Source organism: Rhodnius prolixus, unplaced genomic scaffold, assembly GCF_049639745.1.
Source record: "Rhodnius prolixus isolate KJV_2025 unplaced genomic scaffold, Rpr scaffold_4, whole genome shotgun sequence".
NCBI classification, from domain to species: domain Eukaryota; kingdom Metazoa; phylum Arthropoda; class Insecta; order Hemiptera; family Reduviidae; genus Rhodnius; species Rhodnius prolixus.
Genome location: NW_027411614.1, coordinates 45,013,353 through 45,037,300, shown reverse-complemented (window position 1 = coordinate 45,037,300; position 23,948 = coordinate 45,013,353). Strand labels below are relative to the sequence as shown.

At 31.7% G+C, this 23,948-nt stretch overlaps 2 protein-coding genes across 2 annotated transcripts in view; one reads left to right on the top strand and one right to left on the bottom strand.

Annotated features, from left to right (window-relative positions):
• Positions 1-23,948, bottom strand: part of Piezo (piezo type mechanosensitive ion channel component) — an 82,980-nt gene that overhangs the window by 38,197 nt on the left and 20,835 nt on the right. The window contains exons 3-21 of the mRNA XM_074130878.1: positions 15,984-16,079; positions 15,729-15,851; positions 15,379-15,642; positions 15,052-15,298; positions 14,273-14,429; positions 13,509-13,625; positions 9,178-9,310; positions 7,694-7,780; positions 6,004-6,104; positions 5,284-5,550; positions 4,758-4,884; positions 4,470-4,666; positions 4,241-4,389; positions 3,660-3,803; positions 2,567-2,730; positions 2,340-2,482; positions 1,579-1,758; positions 1,404-1,494; positions 645-835 (exon numbers count right to left, since the gene is read on the bottom strand). Coding sequence (XP_073986979.1) covers positions 645-835; positions 1,404-1,494; positions 1,579-1,758; positions 2,340-2,482; positions 2,567-2,730; positions 3,660-3,803; positions 4,241-4,389; positions 4,470-4,666; positions 4,758-4,884; positions 5,284-5,550; positions 6,004-6,104; positions 7,694-7,780; positions 9,178-9,310; positions 13,509-13,625; positions 14,273-14,429; positions 15,052-15,298; positions 15,379-15,642; positions 15,729-15,851; positions 15,984-16,079 — 2,978 coding nt within the window. The remainder of the gene's footprint in view (positions 1-644; positions 836-1,403; positions 1,495-1,578; positions 1,759-2,339; positions 2,483-2,566; positions 2,731-3,659; positions 3,804-4,240; positions 4,390-4,469; positions 4,667-4,757; positions 4,885-5,283; positions 5,551-6,003; positions 6,105-7,693; positions 7,781-9,177; positions 9,311-13,508; positions 13,626-14,272; positions 14,430-15,051; positions 15,299-15,378; positions 15,643-15,728; positions 15,852-15,983; positions 16,080-23,948) is intronic.
• LOC141455653 (proteasome subunit beta type-2-like) lies at positions 16,582-17,794 on the top strand. The gene is made up of 4 exons (XM_074130883.1): positions 16,582-16,856; positions 16,939-17,132; positions 17,330-17,492; positions 17,575-17,794. The coding sequence occupies exons 1-4, from the start codon at positions 16,766-16,768 to the stop codon at positions 17,745-17,747; spliced, it is 621 nt and encodes a 206-aa protein (XP_073986984.1). The 5' UTR covers positions 16,582-16,765; the 3' UTR covers positions 17,748-17,794.

The following is a 23,948-nucleotide window of genomic DNA, read 5'->3' as shown; positions in this document are numbered from 1 at the left end:
TAACTTCAGTCACAAGCTCAGCCCCGTTTAGATTCATATCCATGGCAAGTGGAATTTTACGAGAGATGAAAAATTCAAAACAAAGCGACTTTATTTCAGTCCTAGAGAAGTAAACCTTAATTCCCGCCTCTACTTTCAACAGCTAGAACTTACGCATTAGCTGTGTCTTAGAAATATCGAAAGGTCCGAAAATTAGGTTAAAATGATTTTTCATGATATATTTCAGGGTAAAAAAACTCATCTTTCATTGGGGTATGTACGGTAGGTACTTGGCTTCAGTGAATCCAAAACGGATACTCTTCCTCACAGAATAATGCACGATCCCCATACATTTAAACTTATACAGTAGAAAGTTCCAGTCTTAACTGATCACTTCACCCTATTCACAGTTCCCGATTGGCATCAAATAATTATTTCTTCCGATCAGTAGCTCATTTTCTTAAAACTGGCAATTTAATAATTTAAAGCAAATCAGAGATGTTTAAAACATCAGAAATGGTCTGGGCATGGAATTAACAGCGAAAGGAACATACGTGATGCGCTACACAAATAATAAATTTAATTTTTAAAAAAGTCTTTTTACTCATCCTATTAAAATGCAAAACAGAAAAAAAAAAAAATTAAATTCACTTAGTAACTTATACCTCAACACCAAATCTGTAGAAACCATAATTGAATAGATATTTTATGCAACTCAACAGATCTGTATCTACATCTCTGTAATTTACTCTTGGGAACATTATAAAAGGCCTACTCAATTGACGTCCTCTCAAGTGGCGTTGATACTTCTGCCGTCTAATAATTACTGAATTAAAAGTTATTGCCAGCATCACAACTGTAAAATGAAATCAATAAATAAACCTGGTATGAAATACGAAAATTATATTACAAAGATTCAAGAAAATCACGAAGTAATACGTAAAAGTGGCACAACCAGTCATCACGTTAATCAAACATGTTGGAATTTTGCCACCATATTGGATTGGCAAAGGAGTTAGCACTACACGATAAATGGTACTTTTAGTGAAAAATCTAGAATTTTTGCAGTACTTTCTTAAAAACTCTGAGAATTCTGTGATTCTCTCGCTTTTAGAGTTTTTGAATCACCTTGACCAAACGTTAAAAATACTTCCTTTCGAACACAATGAACCTTAGAACATTCTTATGAAAACTCTAATTCGAGTAGACGAATGACCGCAAACTTGAATTTACCAGTAGAAAGAGCAAATAACCAACTCAGATCTTTGAAAATAGAAAGTTTTAGAAAAAAAAAGGAAGTTTCTTAAATCTTATTAACTGAATTTTGAAGTTCCTCTCTTAAAACAGTGATGGAAAAATGAATTTTTTTTTTTATTCAATTATAAAAATTATTTAAATTCAGCTTTTAAAAGAAAATAAATTACTTATGTAACTTCTGAGCAACATTGGAAGAGTTGTAGTATCATTGACTTTAAAATACCCAATCCATTCTGCACTATTATAAGTGTAATTATCCTAAAAAAAAAAAAAAAGTAATCAAATTTATTAATGAAGCATAATTTAAAGGAAATATAATATATATAAATCAAAACTATTTACCGTAGGACATGTCACATTCCAATAATCGTGATTGATATAATTAATCTGATAGATCATTTTCGATAAAAACAATATGGAAATAAGGAAAGAGGAAGTATGGACGACCAGTGTTTGTATTCTAGTGCCAAACATTGTTCCCGCGACAACTAATGCTACGAAAGCAATATGCAGTACACATACCTGCAATATTAATAATAAAAAAAAAAGAGAAGATTATTACAGACAACGGGTTTGATCCCTCAAAGACTTACTTTTATAATAATTTTCAAAGTTCATTGTTTTACCATTTTCTGATAAATTAAAATTCTATTACAGTTATTTGAGTTTAAATATTGTATTTATATAAAATTCCTTAATGAAACAGTAATTTTAAGAGAAACGGGACTAATCAAAAATCACCACTTGAAATCAATTCTGTCTCAAAATGATTCATTTAAAAAAAAAGTGAAAACCACTAGTGATTTCATAGTAAAAGTGAAAAATAAATAAAAATAAAAGAAATTACAGTTATGAATTATTACCGATGAACTGATTATCTTACACTCGAAATTTTGAGAATCCATTTAATTATTGTCTTTAGACATTCAAATTATCTAAACAGTACAATATACTTAATGATTCCAAAAGCACAGAAAGGCCTTTCACCTATGGGTAAAACGAATTAATGTGGATTTGCCCTAAGTGATGTTAAAGCTATACACAATCAAAACAGAAAGCATAAAAGATGACAAAATAAAAATATTTCAAAGATTAAAACTTACATCATAAACCGATAGTACCATTAAAGCTAACAAAACTAACTTTAACATATGAAGTTCAAGAAATAGCCATACTAGTTCTATTATCGCCACGGTTTGCCTTAATAAAAATGAAGTAAACTCTTTAAGACGCACTTCAGTTATGGCTAAAACAATATATTTTTAACATTAAAGTTTAACATAACATATATATATTTTGTTTTGTTATAAAATAAATAAATTATTTAAACCTTTTCGTATACTTATGCGTTTTTTCTTTGGTTTTTCCGTTATAGAATTTATGTCATCATTTTTGTCTATTGGAGTAACTAACTCCGGCCCAGCTGAACTACTGAAATCTGATCTTGGAGGTAAATTACTTACATCCGAAATACGAGGTCTTATTGAACTTCCTCTTGATTTTACATAGAAAAAAAAACAAAAACAAAAATAAGTTAGTAATTTAAAAAAAAAAGGAATTGAAGTGTTTTGATCCAATATATATTCAAGCATTGAACATATTAAATGAAAAGGATTCATGTTTATCAGAGATCTTAATTTTGGGTGGGGGGGGGGGTGCATCTCACTTAAGATTATTTGATAAAGGATAACAAGAAAACGATTTCTGATCTTAACCTCTACTTAGCACGTAGTTTGAAACAGTCTGTGCGCTTAAACTGTGCTCCTCTTCTTTAATACCAAAGATATCTTTTATTCTTCAATTATTTTTTTAAAAAACTGAAAAGAATAAAGACACAATGTGGTTCTTAACCCCTTTTCACTTCCTAAGGACCCCTCTTTGACCTATCTGACTGCCTACAACATCCTTCAGCTCCTGACCCTCAAAGTATTTGATTCAGAGGTATCAACTCTTGAGAAACATACTAAACATAGTGCAGTAGTGACACATACTCTTCATTTCCGAACTCATCATCATAATTCTCAAATGATACCAGTGACCAATCTAAAACAACTGGCCTCACCATCTAGAGACGTTCCCCTACATTATTCCCTGCACGTATGCTCCACCGTTAGTTTCCTTTAATTAGGATCAATCCTCTCTTAATGTTTATCTCCGTTAAAACTTTCCACTTTCGCATTGACATCCATTTATATTCCAATAAATATCATCAATTTCCTCTTTTGCTATAGATTAAACCGTCTATTTTTATTATATCGCGAGACATGTTTTTTCCAGAGCACCTGATCAAGCTGCGACCCGAAAAGATAACAATTAAGTTTCTTTTCAAAAAGACTTATTCTGACCGTAAACAACATAATGAAATACCTCACAAAGAATTTATTATTATTTTTTACTACTTAAAATCAATAAAGATGGCAAACCTGCTTTTTATATCGGAGATGGCCAAAAAGTCATTATGAAAATAATACAATTGGATCACAGTGATTACGACAAAAAATGTCGGTGTAAGAAGTTTAACAAATAGTTCTGTGGTCTCGTAACGTTCAAGACCAATATCTTTTTGCCTGTAAAAAAAAAAAAAAATAATAAAAATTTAAAAGCGTATAACTTTGCGAAATATTCCCTCCACTTTTACTTAGCTAATATTATTTATAACATTATTTGGTAACACTACTATAATACATAGTATTATACTATATTAATGCATAGTATTTAATTTAATCTTAAAATTTACAAAAAACATACAAGAATAAGAGAGCAATTTACAATCCATGTTAAAATAAAATACGTTATTTAAGATTTTGACAGTGTATGTGACAAATCTCTCTCTCCCACTCTGTTTTCTGCCTAAGAGATTGAAGTTAAAAGCTAACCACTAGTTTCCCATGGACCATTTCAAAATCAATTTATTTTGGATCACAAATGCTTCGACTTTCCAGACATTTAATAGATAAACCCTACAGACAAACCCATAAACACAAATTTACATTTGCAAACTTACAATTGTTTTGGTGTATGAAGATATTGTTCCCAATATGTATCAAAATTATCAAATTGGTATGTATACGTCATTACCAATATGAGCATAGAATATAGAATTAGTACCAACCAGAAGCCATACATCATTTTCCTCCAAAATGTCCAGGATAACTAAAAAATTCATATCATTGGATAACATTATTTCAATATTTAAATCTAACTTAAGCCAATATCTTTTTTTTTGTAACAACCTGGAATGTCACAATAAATATTAATGCCAGTGCCATATAAATGATCCTAAAAATGGTCACACGATCTCCTGATATACCAATCGTAAAGAGTATGATTGCAACTATCCATATCCAGAATTTGGTTAAAACTGACCGGCAGATTGTACCAAGTTGTTTAACTAATAGATTAGTTCTGGTCTGCGATTCTCCAGCAGCACCTGTAAAATTTTGAAAAAAGGTGCATAAAGATAGATAAGGAACAACTTCTCCTTCTCCAAGCTTCTTTTCCAAAGAAAAAATATCGCTTACCTGTGGCCGTGCCTACTCCAATTTGTAAAGGAGCCGCAATATCGGCAAGAGCGGACTGGTTCCTCGCTTCCCATTTTTCTTGGTTATATTGTTTCAATGTTATCCAAAACATTACAGTAAAAAGTATCTAAAAAATAGAATTTAACTACTAGTTTAATTAAACATGTAGGGAAAATCTTTTTTATTTAACTTTTCTTTAAAACAGTGTATTTGAGGCTTGTTGATTTTAGCACAAGGAAGAAACTACTGGCTTATTAAAGCTTACGACTTTAAAGTGCCAAGAAAACCTACGGTAAGGTTTGAGAAACATTATGCTCAAACCAGGGACAGAGAAAACCCTTGCGTTTTCCATCATATTACTTTAAATGCTTTGGCTGAATTACTTTCCATAATGACCTACCTATTATCATAAATACGAGCGTAAATCTATTGATTTCAAATTAAAAATAACTGCCTTAAATACAAATCAATAAATTAAAAATTAATACCTTCAGTAAATTTCAAAATTAATAATAAGAACAATCACCTTTATTATCAATGGCTTGAAAGGAAAGTGTAGAATTTTCTCTAAACCGATTTGTTTCAGATTAATACCCTGGATGATCTGCGGTAGTTCACTGTTTGTAAGATTCATACCATAAACATATTGGACTAAAAGTAGACATGTAGCGTAAAAAACTAGAAAAGGGGATGATCGTAACATGGCTTTCCGTTGGTTTGGCATCAACCACATTATACTAGCCCACAGAAGCAAGATAAACGTCAACCAACTGTGATAAGTTATACTCCACGCCTGAAAAAAAAAATATATATTTAATTTTAATTTTTTGCAATAAAATAAAAAGTGTTAATTAATAACTTCGAATTTTTGTGAAATAATGGACATTATTAAATTAAGGTAAAAAAAGTAAAATGGAAGGAAATGAAGTGAAGAAAAATAACACGCCTAGAGGCCAAACTACGAGTATGTAGAATATCCAGATCACCAGGAAATACGAAGAAAAATCTTGAAAACGTTTTATTATAACAATACTTAAATATATCTTGAAAACTAAGAATTTAGTTAGAAGATATTAGTTTGTATTATTTTGTAACCATTTTTTTATTTATTGTCATTCTTTAAAAGTAGGTTAATCTTTTTGGATTTTCTTTTCACATTAAGAAAATATCATACTGAACCCCAATTAATTTACTTTTACAGAACTTTTTAAATAAATAATAAGTAACAATAATGAAATCTTCTTACCATCATAATAATATTTGTAGCAATATAAGAAGATTGAGCCAGCAATTGTGATATTGTTATTCCAGCATTTAATACTATTTCCAGTACACCAGGACCTGTTTCTTGAATTAAAAAAAAAAAATTACAAGGGAACCAAAAAAAATTATAGTAATTTAATATATGAAGAATATGAATGAAATAGTGACAAAGATAGATGACATGCACCACACCATCAATTAGATTCACGATAACAATGTGCTGCTTTATTCTGAATGAAAAGAAGGAATTAATTGTTATGTTCTATTAGTAACAGAAGCTTTTACTAAAGCTACTTCTTAAACAATATTTTTTTGTTTTTTAAAATGGTATTAACATAATGTATGAACGAATTGAAAAATGTCGGCAGTTTTCATGAAGAAAATCTTCTTAAAGATGGAAGTTTTAGCCAAACTTTAGTAGCTGTTCAAATTGCATTAATGGTGAAATCGATTGTTCTCTACTGCACTCTAAAAAAGTTGATTGGTTACGTAATATTATACAAGTTAATATGTATTTTTTCAAACTGAAACAAAAGTTCCTTATTTGTAAGTTATGCTAGCTTCAAGTTCTCTAATTGCACTAAGATTAGATTTCAGTTGCTCAGGTGATTGTAGTATGCGTATATTTGGCCTTCTTTTTCCTTTCGAGAGGGATTTACAAGTCTTTTCTTGAGGCTTTTAAAGATATTACCATATCCGCAGCTTCTTTACGACTTTTTTTTTATTTTCGATAATAATTCTTCTCGAAAATTCTACATAAAATGTTTTCTTCAATTTTTTTTCACCAGATGATCACGCTTTTATTTTGGCTAAGTCAAGGATATGGCTTATTAGACTTGTCGTAAGTCCAACGAACTTATGTTACACCATTTCTAGTACATTTAGTCTTTCCAAAAATTCAGTGCTATTGAAATCTACTGGCTTTAACTCTTTGTTTTTAGCGACTGCAAAAAATTTAACAGATGATATATTTAAAAATCTTTAGAGGTCAAAAGATATCGGTAGTTATCTCTTATAAAACCAAATAATAAGGAGAAGAAGAAAAATTATTTATCAATTATTTCTGTAAAAGTCAAAAGAACACTTTAATAAAAATATTTTAATGCAAACTTAAAAAATGTTAATGGAACCTTTGAATTAAATAGTGTAAAAACTATTGAATCTCTCGCCCAAATATAATATTCCACACAAAGTCTATCAACATTGGAATCTCAAGATAAAAATTGAATAAGTGATGCACATTCAGTACAAGAATCTTCCACTGCTATATTATACTTCCACAAGTGAAATAAATAGTAAAGTACTCTGGTTCGTCCGAAAGTTTACTGAGAATTTTTTCATTTAAGAAACAAACTTCAAGTAAAAAAAAAAAAGCCATTTTGGGCAAGCATCTCGAACAACTTACTCGTTACAAGCTGAAAACTGCTTAGGACAATTTAAAGAAAGCAGACGCAATTAAAAAAAACAAAACAGAAGCAAAATAGTGCTGTTATAGTTGCTTACATAACCTTCTTTTTTTTTTTCTTTGTTATACTACTCGTACACCACGCTCATTCGATTAAAAATTGTTTTAAAAAAATATCGTTAGAGATCCTAGTTTGTTATTTTTTGGGATTTTTTCCCCCTTTTTTTTTTGTTAAGCTTATTACGAGTTATTTTTAAAAAAATAGCACCTGCGCATCTTGGATAAGTTCTTTTACTTCCATTTAATTCCTTTAGAGGAATATTCTCCCCATAGGCTCCGGTTTTTCTAGTTTGGTCTGTAATGTTTTTTAAAATGATGTGAATGATATGTTTTTCTTTGCAAATAAAAAAAAAAAAAAAAAAAAGAAATCCAAATCAAGAGATTCATTCAATAAGTTACAAAAGATGTAGCACTCTTAAAATGTCAACCAGAAATTCTATGTTCTTGGATAGGTATCTAGTATCCTTAAGTTTTAAAGAGTTTAGCCAAACTGGTTTTAAAGAAATTGAGGAAAACTTACTTGACACGGTAAAACATATTTTAGCTGGAAAGCGAAACTCACCTTTACCCAACCATAAGTGCTTATAATCACACTCTTCTAGTTTCTAATAAAATTTGTGCACGAACACACAAATAACCATACACAACAGATCATTTTCTAAAAAACACTTTTTCAGGCACCGTCTACTTCCGGAGAGAACTCAGTAACGGAAACTTGACCCGATGGCAATACTTCCTCTAACTATGAATTTTTACAGTGGCAAATCCTCTGAAATAGACAAGATATCTGGAATAGCGACAATTCTAACTGATCATTTTTTTGAACCTATCTCTGACGGAGATGAAAAGATACTGATTGGATTAATGGCAGCTATTTATATAGGCTGAGCATTAGATATATGAGATGATATTCCATCGTTTAGGATAAAGACTCACCCAGGATCTGGGTCCTTTCTACTCCTGTGAGCGCACTTTTTGTAACATTATAATACTGCCAATATAACAAATAAAAATATTGAGATAAATAATAATCGTTAGAGAAGTACACACATCACTAAGAGGTTATTTCCAAAAGTAGGAAACTATAAAATAACAATTAATTGACGATATTGAAAAACTATTTTACAAGTCCAACATTTGTCATTTCACTAATCGGATTTCGCGCTTCCCAACAGAACGCAGAAGGTTTTCTATCGCAGTAAATAGATTGAATCCTGGCTACCTGTGTGCCAGTAGGCATTAATTCGATGTAGTTTAAATCCTCTTTAATTGAAAGTAACTAAAACGAACTGAGCCTTTTTGTGGATGATTGAGGCAATCCAATTTGACAGGATGCTTTTAATTTCTGCCTTAACTACAAAGCTACGATTATTTTCTTCCACTAGCTAAACAAATATTATCAGGCAGGCAAACAACAAGCTTCACTCTCCGTACGCTAATTTCCAGCGAGATGTTATATTAACTGGAGAATCTACTAAAGTCATCATTACCTCTGAAATCACCAGATTTCTTCAACGAAATCACCCGCGAACAGCCATAAGTGCCCATCTATTTTCTTATTGAATGACTCTCTCATTATAAAATAATGTAAATGAAGTTAGATACCTTCCGTGAGACATAATAAGCACAAAATAAATTTTAAACAAAGTAAAGGAAACAAAAAGCATACTGAACTTAAAAAAACAAACAAACCTTCTTCGGGAGTAATTTCTTGTTTAATCGTTTCTTCAGGAACTTCAGTAATTGTCACACTTCCCATGGAATCTTGAATTAATCCTCTTCTAGAGGTACCTCTTCTATATATTGATTCTCTACCCCGAATTAGCTATAAGAGTAAATCAAATAATCTAATTGACTAAAAAAACATTTATGCTCAAATTGAAAAAATTAAAAAAAATATAGGATAATTTAAACGAATATTTTCTTATAATTAGAACAATTAGGATGCATTGTAGTGAGTGTTATTGGTTAAAAAAAAGAAAGATTAGTATTCATGTGAGTGTTATTTAAATATTTAAAATATTGTTATTTAAGCCAAACAAAGTGTGAATAATTAAGCAACAATTTAAGGTGTACATTGTAATTTCATGCAACATTTATACAAGGTACGTAAAAATAAGAACATCAAAAGCCTATTTAAAACAAAAATTATGTTTCTTAGTTTAGCTATGCTGCAAAAAATTAAGTGCGAGTAAAATTTTTGTCCTGTTTGCTTTACCAATAAGAACTATTTGAAATTGTGGCTATACATCATCAACATTAACATTTAATACAAGACAAAATCCTGTTTAGCGACGATAGAGTGTTTTGTTTTCCATTTGAAGTTACTGTAATATCCGAAGCACTAGTCAAAAGAGAAGCAGTATTAGATTGTAATAATTCCCCTCCAACAAAACTTTTTTTATACTAAAACACAGAATTATCAATTTTTTTTACATACAGTGATCACATATTTATGAAGATGTAATATTTAAGTGTAACAGAAGTCTGTGCGTCACTGCCACGGTAGCTGTATAATACATATTGTGTACGAAATACTTTCTGTTATATAATTTGCCCAACACACCCAGTATACATTTACTTATACCCACATTACGCACAAAAAAAAACATCTTTAGGCCTTTAACTGCTTGGGTTTCTGTGCCCACAGTAAAGTCTAGGCCACTCTTCCTCAATTTTAAGTCATGTTCGCACACTTTCACTGAAAGATTACGCAAGACAACCATTTCATTCTCCTAGGCAATGGATTTGGTTTCTTTAATCAACTAGAACTAACCAGATTTTTTGTGATGAGATTAATTATAATTTAAAATTAGAAACTCACCCAGAAAATTCCGAGATATGAAAACATGGTTATCTGAAGGAAGTCAAAAACTGGATGGTTTTTCTGATACAGAAAAGACACTGTCATGGTAGACCTCGAATCTATAACCTCATTTGAGGCATACCTGGTGTTTCAGTATTTGGTGTGCTGTTTTTCAGTCAATCTACTCTTCTATAATCACCTTCTAAAAACTCAATTTAAAAGGGCTCTTTATTTTACGTTAAAGAGTAACTGTAGTTTGCTGAGAAATCAACGAAATGAACCAGAAATTATGCAAACAATTGTCATCAGATGGGACTACAATCTGTGGCTACAGAAAAAGATTTAGCTATGCGCTAGAAAGCTTTCGAAATTAGCCAGCCTCTAAAAAAAAAAAGAAGCGCTTCGGAGCTCTAAAGTTTTAAAAAGCAGTGTGAAGAACAAACTTGAATGTTGATGTCTTCTTAATACATAAGCTGAAAAGCACTACTGAATGGCAGAGTAAAGAAATGAAAAGCAGATCTCCTGGTAAGCCATAAGTAAATCTTTATCAGCCTCATTTATTGCCTGCGGAAATAAATGTTTCGACTATCACAGGTAATCAATAGCTGCTGACCGATCAATCAATTCACTATTAAAGTTAGCCCAAGTGACTGGGGGACGCTCTTCGGTTGTTTTAGTCTCAAATAAGATTATTTATAATTGCCCTTCGTTGGATACCATAAAAGCTGAACTCTAGAACATCTAGCTTAGTGCAAACACTTTTTCCTTAGGCTGAGCAGTATGGGACGACCCTGGCGAATGCCTTTACCTTCCGATTTTGAAGTCTCTATGTCGAATTAAATAAATCGAAGGACCACCCATACCACAGGTGGTGAACACATTTTTCTAATGGCCGCTATGGTCGTAAAAAATCTACATTTTCTCTTGCTTTATGAGTAAATTAATTGTTTTATTAAAAATAAAGTGACTTGCAAAGACTTGGATTACACCCTGGCAATGAAGCAAAGATTAAATACAAATTTTTGGGTTCCTCCCTCGTAATACTTTCCAGTTCTATGTTGAAATGAATGTGAAATAAAAAACCAACAAAAACAAAAGGATAAGATTAGATTTTTACATAAAATAAATATAATACTTAAGAAAATAAGAAACAAAGGAACATACAGGCGTTGCCTCAGTCAACGCCACTGGACTAGTGACCTCATCATCCACTCGCCTAGAAGAATCCTAAAACAAACATATAAGAAGAAGAAAGCTTAGCCAGCCACCATTAAGTTTCAAAAAAGTAAGAAAAAATAATAATGCGCATGCTTTATTTTGTTTCATGTTACATAATGAAATCATGCATCTTCAGTACTAACTCTCAATATAGATACTGTCCACAAAAAAAGAATGATGTGTATTTTAAATTGAACAAATCATCTCATGATAAGGGATTCTGACAAAACATGGTACGAGGATGATTTTTAAAAGTTTCTCAATATCGGCCTTAGTTGATTTTGGGCTTTTACCTTAATATATTCTTCTTAAAAGTACTTACTTGATTGAGATCCTAACACAAACTACCACCAATTTACAAAAAAAAACAAAAAAAACTAGACAAATCTCCGATGAAAACGAAGAATTTTTAAAAACGGTAAAAAAACATAATTTAAAATTGGAATAATTTTTTCTCGAAACATTATATTATTACGATATTAAAAATACTAGCTGTGCCTTTGATGGGTTAAACATTGTTTTATTTAACTGCACCAAGTAGATCTTTTGTGGCCAAAGTACGACCACTCATACATCCTAAAGCAAACCCAGTAATGAAATAGCCCAACTGTGATCACTAAGTAAGTCCTAAAAGCCGGCAGTTAGGCATAACCACTCCCCGGTATTTACACACAGTATTCTCCGCAGGTATACTGAAGAAAATTCCCCAAATTAAACAAAACTGAGGATTCTAGACAGGTAAATTTCCAATCTACACCGGTCCCGACATTTAGAGATTACCACTACTGAGTACCAATGAAACCCCTACTCGCAAATATTCTCAGGCCACCTTAGGAAGGTCCTAGAGACGATATGAATAATATTAACTGAATTGCTTTTGAAAAAGTTATTACTTATAAAATCCCAATTATTCCTAAAAAAATGATTTATAATTTCCAATTTGAATGGAACTATTTTGGCCCTTAAGTTATATACATACTTAAAGAATACTATATCGCTAAATTTCATTGAAGTCATTCTTGTATCTACTTGATACATAACCGTTTGCAAATACATTCTAACCTTTAAAGCATTATCCAAAAAAGCACAAAATTTATGAACTTCTAATATTCATCAAAATATATTTTCCTAAATCATATTTCCTTCGAATTTCTCCTTTTTGATTGTTTGGATGATTTCTAGTTGGTTGGATTTTTATAATCGTTTTAGGTAATTTAAAGATTGCAAAATTTTCAAAATGAACCCGCAATTTTTAGGAATTTTAACAACTGTAAGATACTTTGTCAAAGACAAAACCTCTTCTATATAAATAATATAGTTTTCTCCACGTTTCCATAACGTTGTACATAACGAGGTCTTCTGCAGGTTAACATGCTAGCCCGTGGCAACCTATTTATTTTTTTGTTTCAAATCAACGCAAACCACAAGAAGTTTTTTTGTTTGCAGTATTTTTTCCTCAAAATCTAGTCGGAAGGAATAACTTATATTTTCTAAATTCACACTGTACATAGCCTAATCTTTCTAGGATTGGAAGTAGCCTCTGGATGAGTACATTGAATAGAATTTTGATTCCAGAAAGCTTAATTTTTTCTGTTATATATATATAAATGAATCTAATCTACTTGAATTGCAACAATATTCAAACAGAAGTGATTATTATAATAGAACTTGCGATAAGTTTAGAAATTATTGTGCATTAAACGAAATTGCAGAATTTAACTAGCGTTTTTTCAATCATTTTTACGAATTTTTTTCTAATATATATAGCTGAAGATAAATAAATAAAAATAAATATAGACAAAAAAGAATGTTTGCAATTATGTACATGTTTCGTTAATATATATGCACAGTTATTCATACTATAAAATAAAATTTGTTTTTTGTACATTCAAAACTTTTCAGTGCAGACATCAAATTTATTTTTAAAAAAAATATGCTTGGGTGGCAATTGAAGGCAAATTTTGTATTTTATTTTTATTTTTTTGAGTCAATCGATTACCCTGACTTTTCTAGTGGCTGAACGCCAACGATTTGTTTGATTACGGAGGAGTTTGCCTTTCTGGGAAAGCCTAGTACTCAGTTGTCGCGTCATTCCAGCTTCATTCACACTGACAACCTGTGAACCCCATTTTTTTTCTTTCATAGTTTGAATAATATCTATTGATTGATATAAAAACATTTGGGCGTTCAAGTAGTATTTGGCTGTTTAAAAACATCACAGTTATAAATATTAGTCTTCAAAAAATCTTTAAATGAACTTTTCAGTAAAATACCCCAATATATTCTGCGCAATATGTTCATCTGTTACAACAATTTTTTTTTGAAAAACTACAAAATAAACAGAAGAATAGTTAATACTCAAATAGCAAAGAAAGATAAACCTTTTACCTCAATCCACCTTAAGAAATGTAATTCACCTCAGTTGTATTTAAAACTAGTGAAAGAAAGTTACAAGAAAGAAAATGAAGGAAAATATCTTTAAAAATAAGCGGTGCTTAAAAATTTACTTTTTGGTTAGTAAAGCTGAAAATTATTTTCAATGTTACGAAGTGCGAGTGAGCTTATTAATAAACAATCAATAAATAAAATAAATAAAGATGATAATAATAAAAATCTTGATAAGTCTCACAGCATAGTTGCTTGATTTTCTTTCATTTTAATAATGATAAAGCTAATAAAACTTATAAATTTTTCTCTCAATTAAATATTAAATAATAATATAATAACAATAAGGAATTGGTTTAATTTAGATTATGTACTTACGGGTGCATTTATTATCAGATTAGATTCGTAGCAGATAATGAAATACAGCCAAATTAAGGTAAAGGGATTAACAAATGAATCCCATTCAAGAGATGAAATGTTAACTATTCTAGGATCCTCTGTATCGGTTACCATAATAGCACTTAATCCTAAATATCTGAAATTAAAACAAGAAAACTTCAATTCATACACAAACTCTTGACCTTCTGTTATATTATATAATAAAAATGTGTACTATCAAACACTAAGGCAAAGAAAATAACTGAAAACTTCCATTTGAGACCCCCTAAAACCTCAATTCCGTGAGCCTGTCATGAGCCGATTATCTGGCACTGTTGCTGCAGCGATTTTCACCCCTTTAAACTGACTAAAGAAACATGAATATGAGTACTTACCTGGCAAAAAAAAAAGTGCCTCAACAAATAAATGGAAATCAAAAGAACAAATGGAAAAACTTCAAATAATTGGCAGCGCACTTACATAGAAACCGTTCAGTTGACTGTGAAATAACCGAAAGAAAAGGAGCAGTAATTTTTCGTTAATAAGAAAATTATTACTACTAAGGCTAACTTTACTGTTATATATTAGTTGACTCGATTTATTATACGTATATAACATTAGCTCTAATCGTAAACAGTGAAATTCAAATAACTTTTCACCTATTTGAAAAGACAGCATTGTAATATTGATCGATAACAATTGAATCTGAAGAGGCTTGTACACCTACTAAGAGTCATAACAGCCATGCCCTTAAAAATATTTTAATACAAATTGAATACCTGGCAACCGGATGATCACTAGGAAGAAGTAGTTGAGCCCACTCCATCTGATATAGAAATAAAGCTATAATATGACCAGCCAAAACAATCAATAGACTTCTACAAATCCATGCAAATGGTTTGCCAAGAGTCTTGTTCAGACCCCACCAGGTCATACTTCCAAGAAAGACAAGGAAATAGATTCCTGATAGCACTGATGGACGGAATATCCCAGCAAAACATAGCGAAACTAGGCACACATATTTTCCTAAACAAAGAAAAATAATAATTATCAAACCAAGAAAGTATTGATCAGTTCGAAAAAAAAAAAAATTTAATTGTAATTACCAAATGAAGTAAGTAATGACAGTTTCCTTTGCGCAGCTGCTTTATCGCCTTCTGTTTGAGGAGGATGTGAACTATGTGGTCCAGCTACTGGAAGTAGTTGATCTTCTAGGCTAGCCGGATTAAGTCGTAGAGAAACAACATACGTAATTATGGCTGCAATTAAAACTAAAGCTTCTGGTAGAAGTATTTTTAGACAATCTAACCAATTCAGTCCGTCTAAACGTACCAAACCAGCGTATCTCAGGTATTTCTCCAAAAAACTACCTAATAATACAAATTCATCCATTAATAAAAAAAAATCATAATAGTTTATTCAAGAATATAAGAAAATCAAAACCATTGTTTGGTACCTTGCTGTTTAACTAATCGGCCATACGGAGGATAAGCGATTAAAACGAATTGAAATGCGACTACACTAATTATATTTAAAATAGTCAGTGTTATTACACATTTCTGGTAACGTCCAGCGTGACCTGATGACAAAGAAGCAATGACAAAGATGAATCTACATTAATTAATTTTATCGCCATTATCATTATTATTAATAATAGTAAGATTGACGTCTTTATATATATTTATAAGGATTAAAGAAACTAAGAACTTACCAGACATGGTTTTCGAGGTAGGCACTGGTATGAAAGGGAGAATAAGCAGAAGAAGTAGATAGATTCCGGATAATCCATTTTGCCTGATCGCCACGCCTGAAATAGAAAAGTAACTTCAGTTAGACTGAAATCATCTTTAAAGACCCTACATTTTAAAAGTAACCCGGGGTATAATAATGTGTGTACTGCGTCTTTGCCTTTTGATTAAGAAGGAGAGCCTATTCCTATTTAATATTACCATACTTAATATTATAATTTTCTTAATCAAGTTGCCAACTACTGCCCAGACGGCTGAAGCCTTATTAATTTGTATGTATGGGATTTATCGGAATGTTTGATATGAAACAGTTTTGATGAAGATTGTTCAGCACAGTCATTTATAATTTTGCCATCATTAGGAAGTTGTAAGTCAGTAGAAATATGGTAAAAATAGAATTTTGATTAGTGTGATAAGAGAAAGTGAATTCTTGACATCAGATCTGTAAAATTTCATGAACAATAGAGATAAAAATAAATGCTCTCAGCTGGTAATATTTAACAAAAAATAACAACAATATTAAATTGAACAATGAAATGAAACGCTCTCTTTAGACTACTTGACACAGAGAGCTCTGCAGTCGCTTAATTTATCCCAACACACCACAACAGCGCTAGTTTACTTCTACAAGCACATACGGTAAGGTTATAGTTGTATTGGCACAAGTCATTCCGTGATTAGTGGACTTTTTCTTTCACTATTTGTATTTTTCAATCTGAGTTAAAAACTTTCGGAATCTTTTAAAATGGAAGGTTTAATAGGCATTCGATCAAACAATTTTACTATGCTCATGGCTGACATGACATCTATGCATAGCATAATTCTTATGAAAAGAGGTATGTATATTTTAAAAACCTCATTCTTTTTTTTTAAATTAATTTTCACTTTTTGAAATTATTTACTTAAATAACATTTTAGATGCAAAGAAAATATATCCTGTATCAAATAATATTGCAATGGCCGTTGTTGGCACCGAAGGAGATACACATCAATTTGCAGAATATATAGTAAAAAATGTTCAATTATACAAGATGAGAAATGGATATGAACTAAATCCAAAAGCGGCTGCTCATTTTACCAGACAGAATTTAGCTGAATATCTTAGAAGTTCGGTAAGAGTAAATGATCCCCTTTTTTTTTTTATCTTTATATTGGTATCTTCCTCTTTCAATCATGAGGTTACAATCAAGTATCTGCAGCGGCCTTACCGCAAATTAGGATTGTGTAAAAAAACAAACTGAGTTCCAAATATGGAAAGAAAGGAAGCCAAGAATTTTGTTACGTATATTTGAATTTAAAAATTTTCCAGACACCATATCGGGTACACATAATCATGGGCGGGTATGATCAAGAGAATGGAGGTCAATTGTTCTTTTTGGACGATCTTGCTTCATACAAAGAAGTCCCGTACTGTGGTCATGGGTATGGTGGAATGTTTGGAATGAGTATACTTGATAAATATTGTCATGAAAGTAAGTAACAGGGAATTTATAAGAAATCTTTGAGAATATTTAATAGATTTTATTATCACTAATAGGATTTTTATTTTTTCAGATATGTCTGTAGAAGAAGCATATGAAGTAATGGAAAAATGTGTGGCCGAATTACAAAGTAGGCTAGTTATCAATTTACCAAATTTCTATGTGGTCCTAGTGGATAAAGATGGCATTAGAGACTTGGAAAGGATTACTCCAATCAGTGTTGCAGCAAAGTTTAAAACAATGTAAAATATGTTAACTTTTTTTAAAAAATAAAATATAATAATAATTACATACATTTTTGTAACTTTTGTTTTTCATACAACTTTTAATAGTATTTTTTTTTTAATAATCGAGGATTTAGAAGTTAAAAATAACTGGATGATAGCACTCCAAACTTTCTTAATTCAATCTATTATTGGCAAATCGCGTAGCTCCATTTTCAATCAATTATTGATTAATATCATCTACAAAGCTAATGTTTAACACAGAAAAAGTTTAACCATCTTTTTGAATTGTAAACACCCATAAAAATTGATTCTGAAAAACCTCGCAACTCTATTAAGTTCATTTTTCAATGACAGAATCTACTAACTGATTATATCAATTTGCGTTGGCTAAACGGTCTAGATTCAAGGAATGCTGTTCGATGTGTTATTATTTATGTTCAGGAATATCCTGATGTAAAAAAAGAATTTCTCTCGTCTTCCATCCACTTCAATTTTGCATTTAAAGTAACCATGCAATTGACCAACACGGATGACTTTTGTTGATAGTGGGTTCTTTGGAAGCGCTGTATTTGTTTTCTAGAAATGTAAGAAGATGCGTTAGTTTCATTAAATTATCGTGAAAAGACCGAGTACATGAAGTATTCTAGACAACACAAGGAAGAGTCAGAAGACATTAAGAGTGTAATATAATAATTTGTGGTCGGTAATTGGGAAATCTGGTCAACGAAACAAAAAATAAGATCATAGCTTTGTTGGTGGGCACATGCATTTAAATATTTAACGTAGATAAAAATAAGCATAGGGTCCTTATGTAACACATATAGTTGTGAAAGCTAGGTGTGAACAGAGGAAATTGATAATATTCTCCTTTTTGTGGAGAAGAAAGATATTCAGATGAATATATGGACCGTCCGTGAAAATGGACAATGGAGGTTTAGAATTGAGGCAGATGTTCCACTCATCGATTTACACAAACCTTTGTGGTTTACTGGTCCTTTAATTTCGGCTTCAATCAACATACCACCTTATACATTTTCCTACTACGGCTTCAGGGGTCTGATACGTTGTCTCTCAGGAAATAGGTCACAATATGAAACATCTTTCTGTTACCATTCCCTGGTAATCTAAACCATCAAGCTCGTCTATACCAATCTTAATTCAGATATCGAGAAATAAAGACAGAGATAAACCCAATGTTTTTTTTCTTCTTCTGGGTTCATTTTCCAGTCTAGGCTTTATTTTTGGAAATCCATCAACTTACTGCTTTGATAATGTATGCCTCACATAGTGAGGTTTGTTACGCTCACGATTCCTCTTTACCAGCAGAAAAAATATTACCAAAATAATTTCTGAACTATTGTCTGAACTAAACCTTGTTCTCTTAACTATCATCAGTTTTTATATTCCTCTGCCTTTACTATATGGAAATTCATTTATAAAAAGCGTTTTGTCTCTTCAAATTATATTCTTCAACTTTTAATACAACCCAACATTTTTTTTCTTTACTTTTACCAACCAAAAATAATGCATAAGAATAAGCCTCCATAGACAAACTGCAGTAACTGCTAGTACAGTATACCGGAAAAGTAATTTTCAAAGCAGCCAAATGGAGAAGAAAGGTTTGTAGACCCAGTAACCTTTTGTTACTGCAAAATAATCTTGCTTGGGAAGAAAAGGTCAAAACAGACGCTAGCCATTGCATTAGTCGGCCTCATAAAGAACATATGTTTTTTTTCTATTCATAATTTTGCGGTAATTAGCTATTTTATCTCAGAGAAAATAATGTATCGTATAAATATTATAAGAGTTTAGTTAAGCTGTGCCAGATTGCCGTAATAGTTGAAACAGTACTTTTGTTTCTCGCTTGGAACATTTTGACGAGTGTGCTGAAGACAAATAGTTTAAATTTGAAGTAATAAAGGAGCAATGAAGATGAACAAAAACACCCGAAAACCATAGTAATAGTAATTACTAATTACTGCGTATTTCAGTTCACTCTTTAGAAGTAACAATTCTCTTAAGTTGTAGAGGCTCCTACAGGAAAAAGATTCTCAAGGCAATACTTGTAAAGTTGAAGAGGGGCAACTTAGAAAATTCCTGACAAGCACCATTATTTCCCTAAATCCATCACACAATCCAAATACATTAAAATGTCCAAATATTTTATGAATTATCATTTAATACACATATAAGTCTGAAATTTGGAGCGTCAAGTATGGATATATGACTAACCTTTCAGACTTAAGTATAAATAAGTGTTGATGCTTCTTTAAAAAATTAATTAAGAGCAACTTAATTTTAGAAATATACACATGTTACAGTGTATAAATATTAATTATTAATAGAAAAAAAAAACGCAGTAAACAAAGCTGAGTTTGATGACAGAATGAAATGTGACGCAGAATAGAAGTGTTCTCAATAAATTAAACTGACGTACACGAATTCGTGATAAAAATGTTATCACTTCTTTAATACAAAAATATTATTGCAGCCCTCTACTCCACCTGACGGTGATTACAACATAATTAATATTTAATAAAAACAATGTTATCAACTAAATCTTCGATAAAGCGTAATGTTAACGATAAAAAAGAAATTTATTACAAAATGAAAGAGATGATTTCTTTTTTATATTTTCTCGCCTTCCCTCTTTTAAACAGCTTCTACCGCTTCTTTATCGTTTAAGTAGCACAACTTACGACTTTTTTTTTCACAACTTGTTTCCGCTGTTATTTATTTCAATAAGTGCTTCTGAGTTTTCAAAATTACACCATCTCTGAAACACGTTATCTCTTGGAATTAGTGACTACACTTAAAACCATTAGTCACAGAACTTCAATTGTCTATAGAAAAACTCTAGTTAACTTTGGCCGAAAATTGATGTAACCATATACTACGTGAGAAAATTCACAGTAACTGGATAACAATAGTCGTGCGAAACAGTTTACAGTAAGTGTTTTGCAAAGCACAGAAACTACGACTCTTAGTGAATAAGAATCTGTTTTTAGAATTGCACTCTATTTCTTAAAAGCAGTCTCAGCACAACTTAGGAGACGTTATTACGAAAAAAGAATCTTTCTTTGGCCATCAGCTGGTAATAAATTCTCTGTCAAGTTGGCTCCCAAATTTAAACTCCATTCAGCGACAACCTGATGAGTTTAGCAACAAAGAATACCAGGGAAATAGGACGGTTTTACTTAGCCCAATTAAAGCCATGTTATTTAGTAGAACCTTCCGTCATAGCTTCTTCCTCTGGGGGTACCTGAAGCTCTTGGGGGTTCTACGTATTAAAGGAAGGAGGTATATGTATCTAGGCTAATTCCCAACTTATAATTTTACATGTAGTATGGTCGTTAATCAAGAGATAGCGCAGGCTGCATTATATTCCAGTGTCTGCACCCAAAGACAGCATTATAGTCGCCAATATTACTGCACAGTGATGTGATGAGACTAACAAATATATGTATCGTACTTTCATACACATATTTTTACTTCCAATAATTTTTTTTTTTTTGAAATGGGAGGAAATGAAGCTTATAGTTGTAAAAGAAACTAACTGAAAGATCCATATCAACGTTTGCCGATCACTATAGCCCAAAGGAACACTAAGATCCTTTTGTAGGAACTAGAAGATGATGATGGAACCGTGACTATTTTCAGGAAAACACATTAGTCTGAAGAAGAAACCTTGAAAGACTATGATTAATCATAGAAAATAAACAGATACTGAAGATTAAGAACATAATAACCTGAAGATTTATTGAGATAGGTTACCGGTGTAAATGTAGGCTATAGTCACTTATTAAATAAATACAAACGATGTAGATGACCTTATAAATGATAGACACCTTAATATTTTGACTGATGTAACTGGGTCATAACTGATAAGACTAGATATTGATCTTTTTTTTTTATGCTCAAGTCACCGAACCTCTTGTTTTTTTCTTTTTAAACAGCGACACTTCTGGGTACTAAATTATTAAACAGTATCGTTAAGCTTACTGATCATTTTCTTATTTCGTAAAGAGAAGTACATAATTAATCACTTAAAGCAACTTCCTTTCGATAAAAGCAAGCATTTTTATGAGTGATGAAATTATAACTATAACTATAAATATCTAAAGTACTTCAATTAAATACATTAATCCATTAATTGTTATCATTATCTTCATTAATAATAGAAGAACTTACATTAAAACAACATTAGTTAGCAGATTAAGGTCTACAGGCCAATGAACAAAAACTTCAACCTTAGAAAATTATTCCAAGGTGAACAACCTTGCAAATTTGATTTCTTAATAATTTCACGAGCAACCATTGAAATAATAATTACTCCATCAAATCTAATTTAGTGATAAATAAAAAGTCCAACAGAAGATCAATCTTTGAATAAAATTAATATTATTTAAGATATTCACTGAGTTGCAGATATATTAAGGAAGACGATAAGAACAGCTTGGCGACTCCACCTTTAAAGCTGGTCACGCTCGACTCTTTCGGATGATTTGGTTACATTAGCTCGAACTACATCGGCACTCCAGCAAGGTTTCCACAGTGAATTCTATAATTGATAGGGAAGTTGATATTTTAAGATTAGAATACTTACACCCACGGAAATCTTAACATACCAATTCTAGAGTTCATCATGTAGGTAGTCGGGACACACTCTAAAAAACATTTTTTTCTTCACAGTCTCTTCTCGCCGTTCTTAATGATTCATCATGTTTAGTCTAAGAGCTTGTTACTTCATCAATTAAGGCTCATCAAAACTTACTGCTGAGGTTTAGGTTTTCACTGCAACGTTTCCTAAATCTACCTATTTTTGCTTACAACTTTATTCTACGTTATTCTCTCTTAGCGTGCATGATGTTCTTCTCACTCCTATAAAACCAGATTCTTTTGGTCTCAAGCCCAAAAAAACTTGGTTGAAAAGATCTAGCGATGTCTTATCCCAAAATTCTGAGCAGGCTTTCAGCAGTCTCCATTGTTCTTCTACAATACCTCTTCTCAGCCGTGTATATCGTGACTGTTCAGAACAAAATGTATTTCCACAATCACTTTTGCTTTTGTTTTCAAGTCTTTTTGCAGCGAGATTTCATCTAAAATATAAAATGTTCACTACGAGATTCTTGAAATTCACTAAGTTCTCGACATTATTACGGTTAACCTATAGCTTGGGTTGCAATTACGTTGGAAATCATCCTCTTTTTATTAATGAAGAAAAAGTATTGCATCGTCTAAAAGTACTCAACAATACTGTTGTTCTTATTTTCCTAATGATATCATCCAAGTTAACGTTAAACATCTGACTCAGTCCATTAGTCTCGGCTGTTTTCTTTTGAGCTCGCTCATATTTTTATCTGCATCCCTACTAATCGTCTAAGCATTGAGAAATGCAGTAACCTTAAGAAGGATTAGTGGGTGAATCTGTGAGTAAGGTTTCACTGCAAACTGACATTACGTCACAATGAGCGGCAAACAGACAATTCACAAATGCTAAAGCAGATAATTTTGAGTGAAAATTTCTTAAAGAAAATGTTTTTAATTGATACTGTAACGATTGATTGCTGCAAGAGGCATGAAGATACCAGCGCTACATAGAACATGAACTCAAGACAAAAAAAACAGACACTCTGTTCTACTAGATCGAACCCAATCTAGCGGGTTATTGATTAGCCAGGTGGTATTTTAATAAGAAATTGATGTTACAACCAGGTGGAAAAACCAGTGAAACATAACAAACTCTGAGCCCAACTGTATGGACGGGAGGTCGGTCACGTGACATTTAACTGCGCACCCAATCACTCACGCTCTGCGTCTAAGTCTTCTACACCCCCCCGGGCTCCTTCCTCCTTTCCCCCTTGGCGCACAGTCTCTGCAGGAAGGAAACTCTCCCTCCAAAATGTAGTTTTTATGTTTATCTCCCACCCATATAAACACAAATCGCCATTAACCGTACTTCCCCTAAATTGCTTTTTCTCAGAATACCTTCCTCGTGTGACTGATGAAAACTATTTCAGTCTGACTAGTTTGTTCAAATATGTCTAATATCACAGGCGCCACGGTAGCCGGGGCTAATAGAGGCGAGGCCCGCAGCAAAGCTAAGAAGTATTGTGGGGTAATGGGTTCGATTCCCGGTTTAGGCCTTGCATTTTATTTAATGGTTAATTTGAGAATTTAATAGTTACTTTACTTAATATCAATATTCAAAACGGTTAGT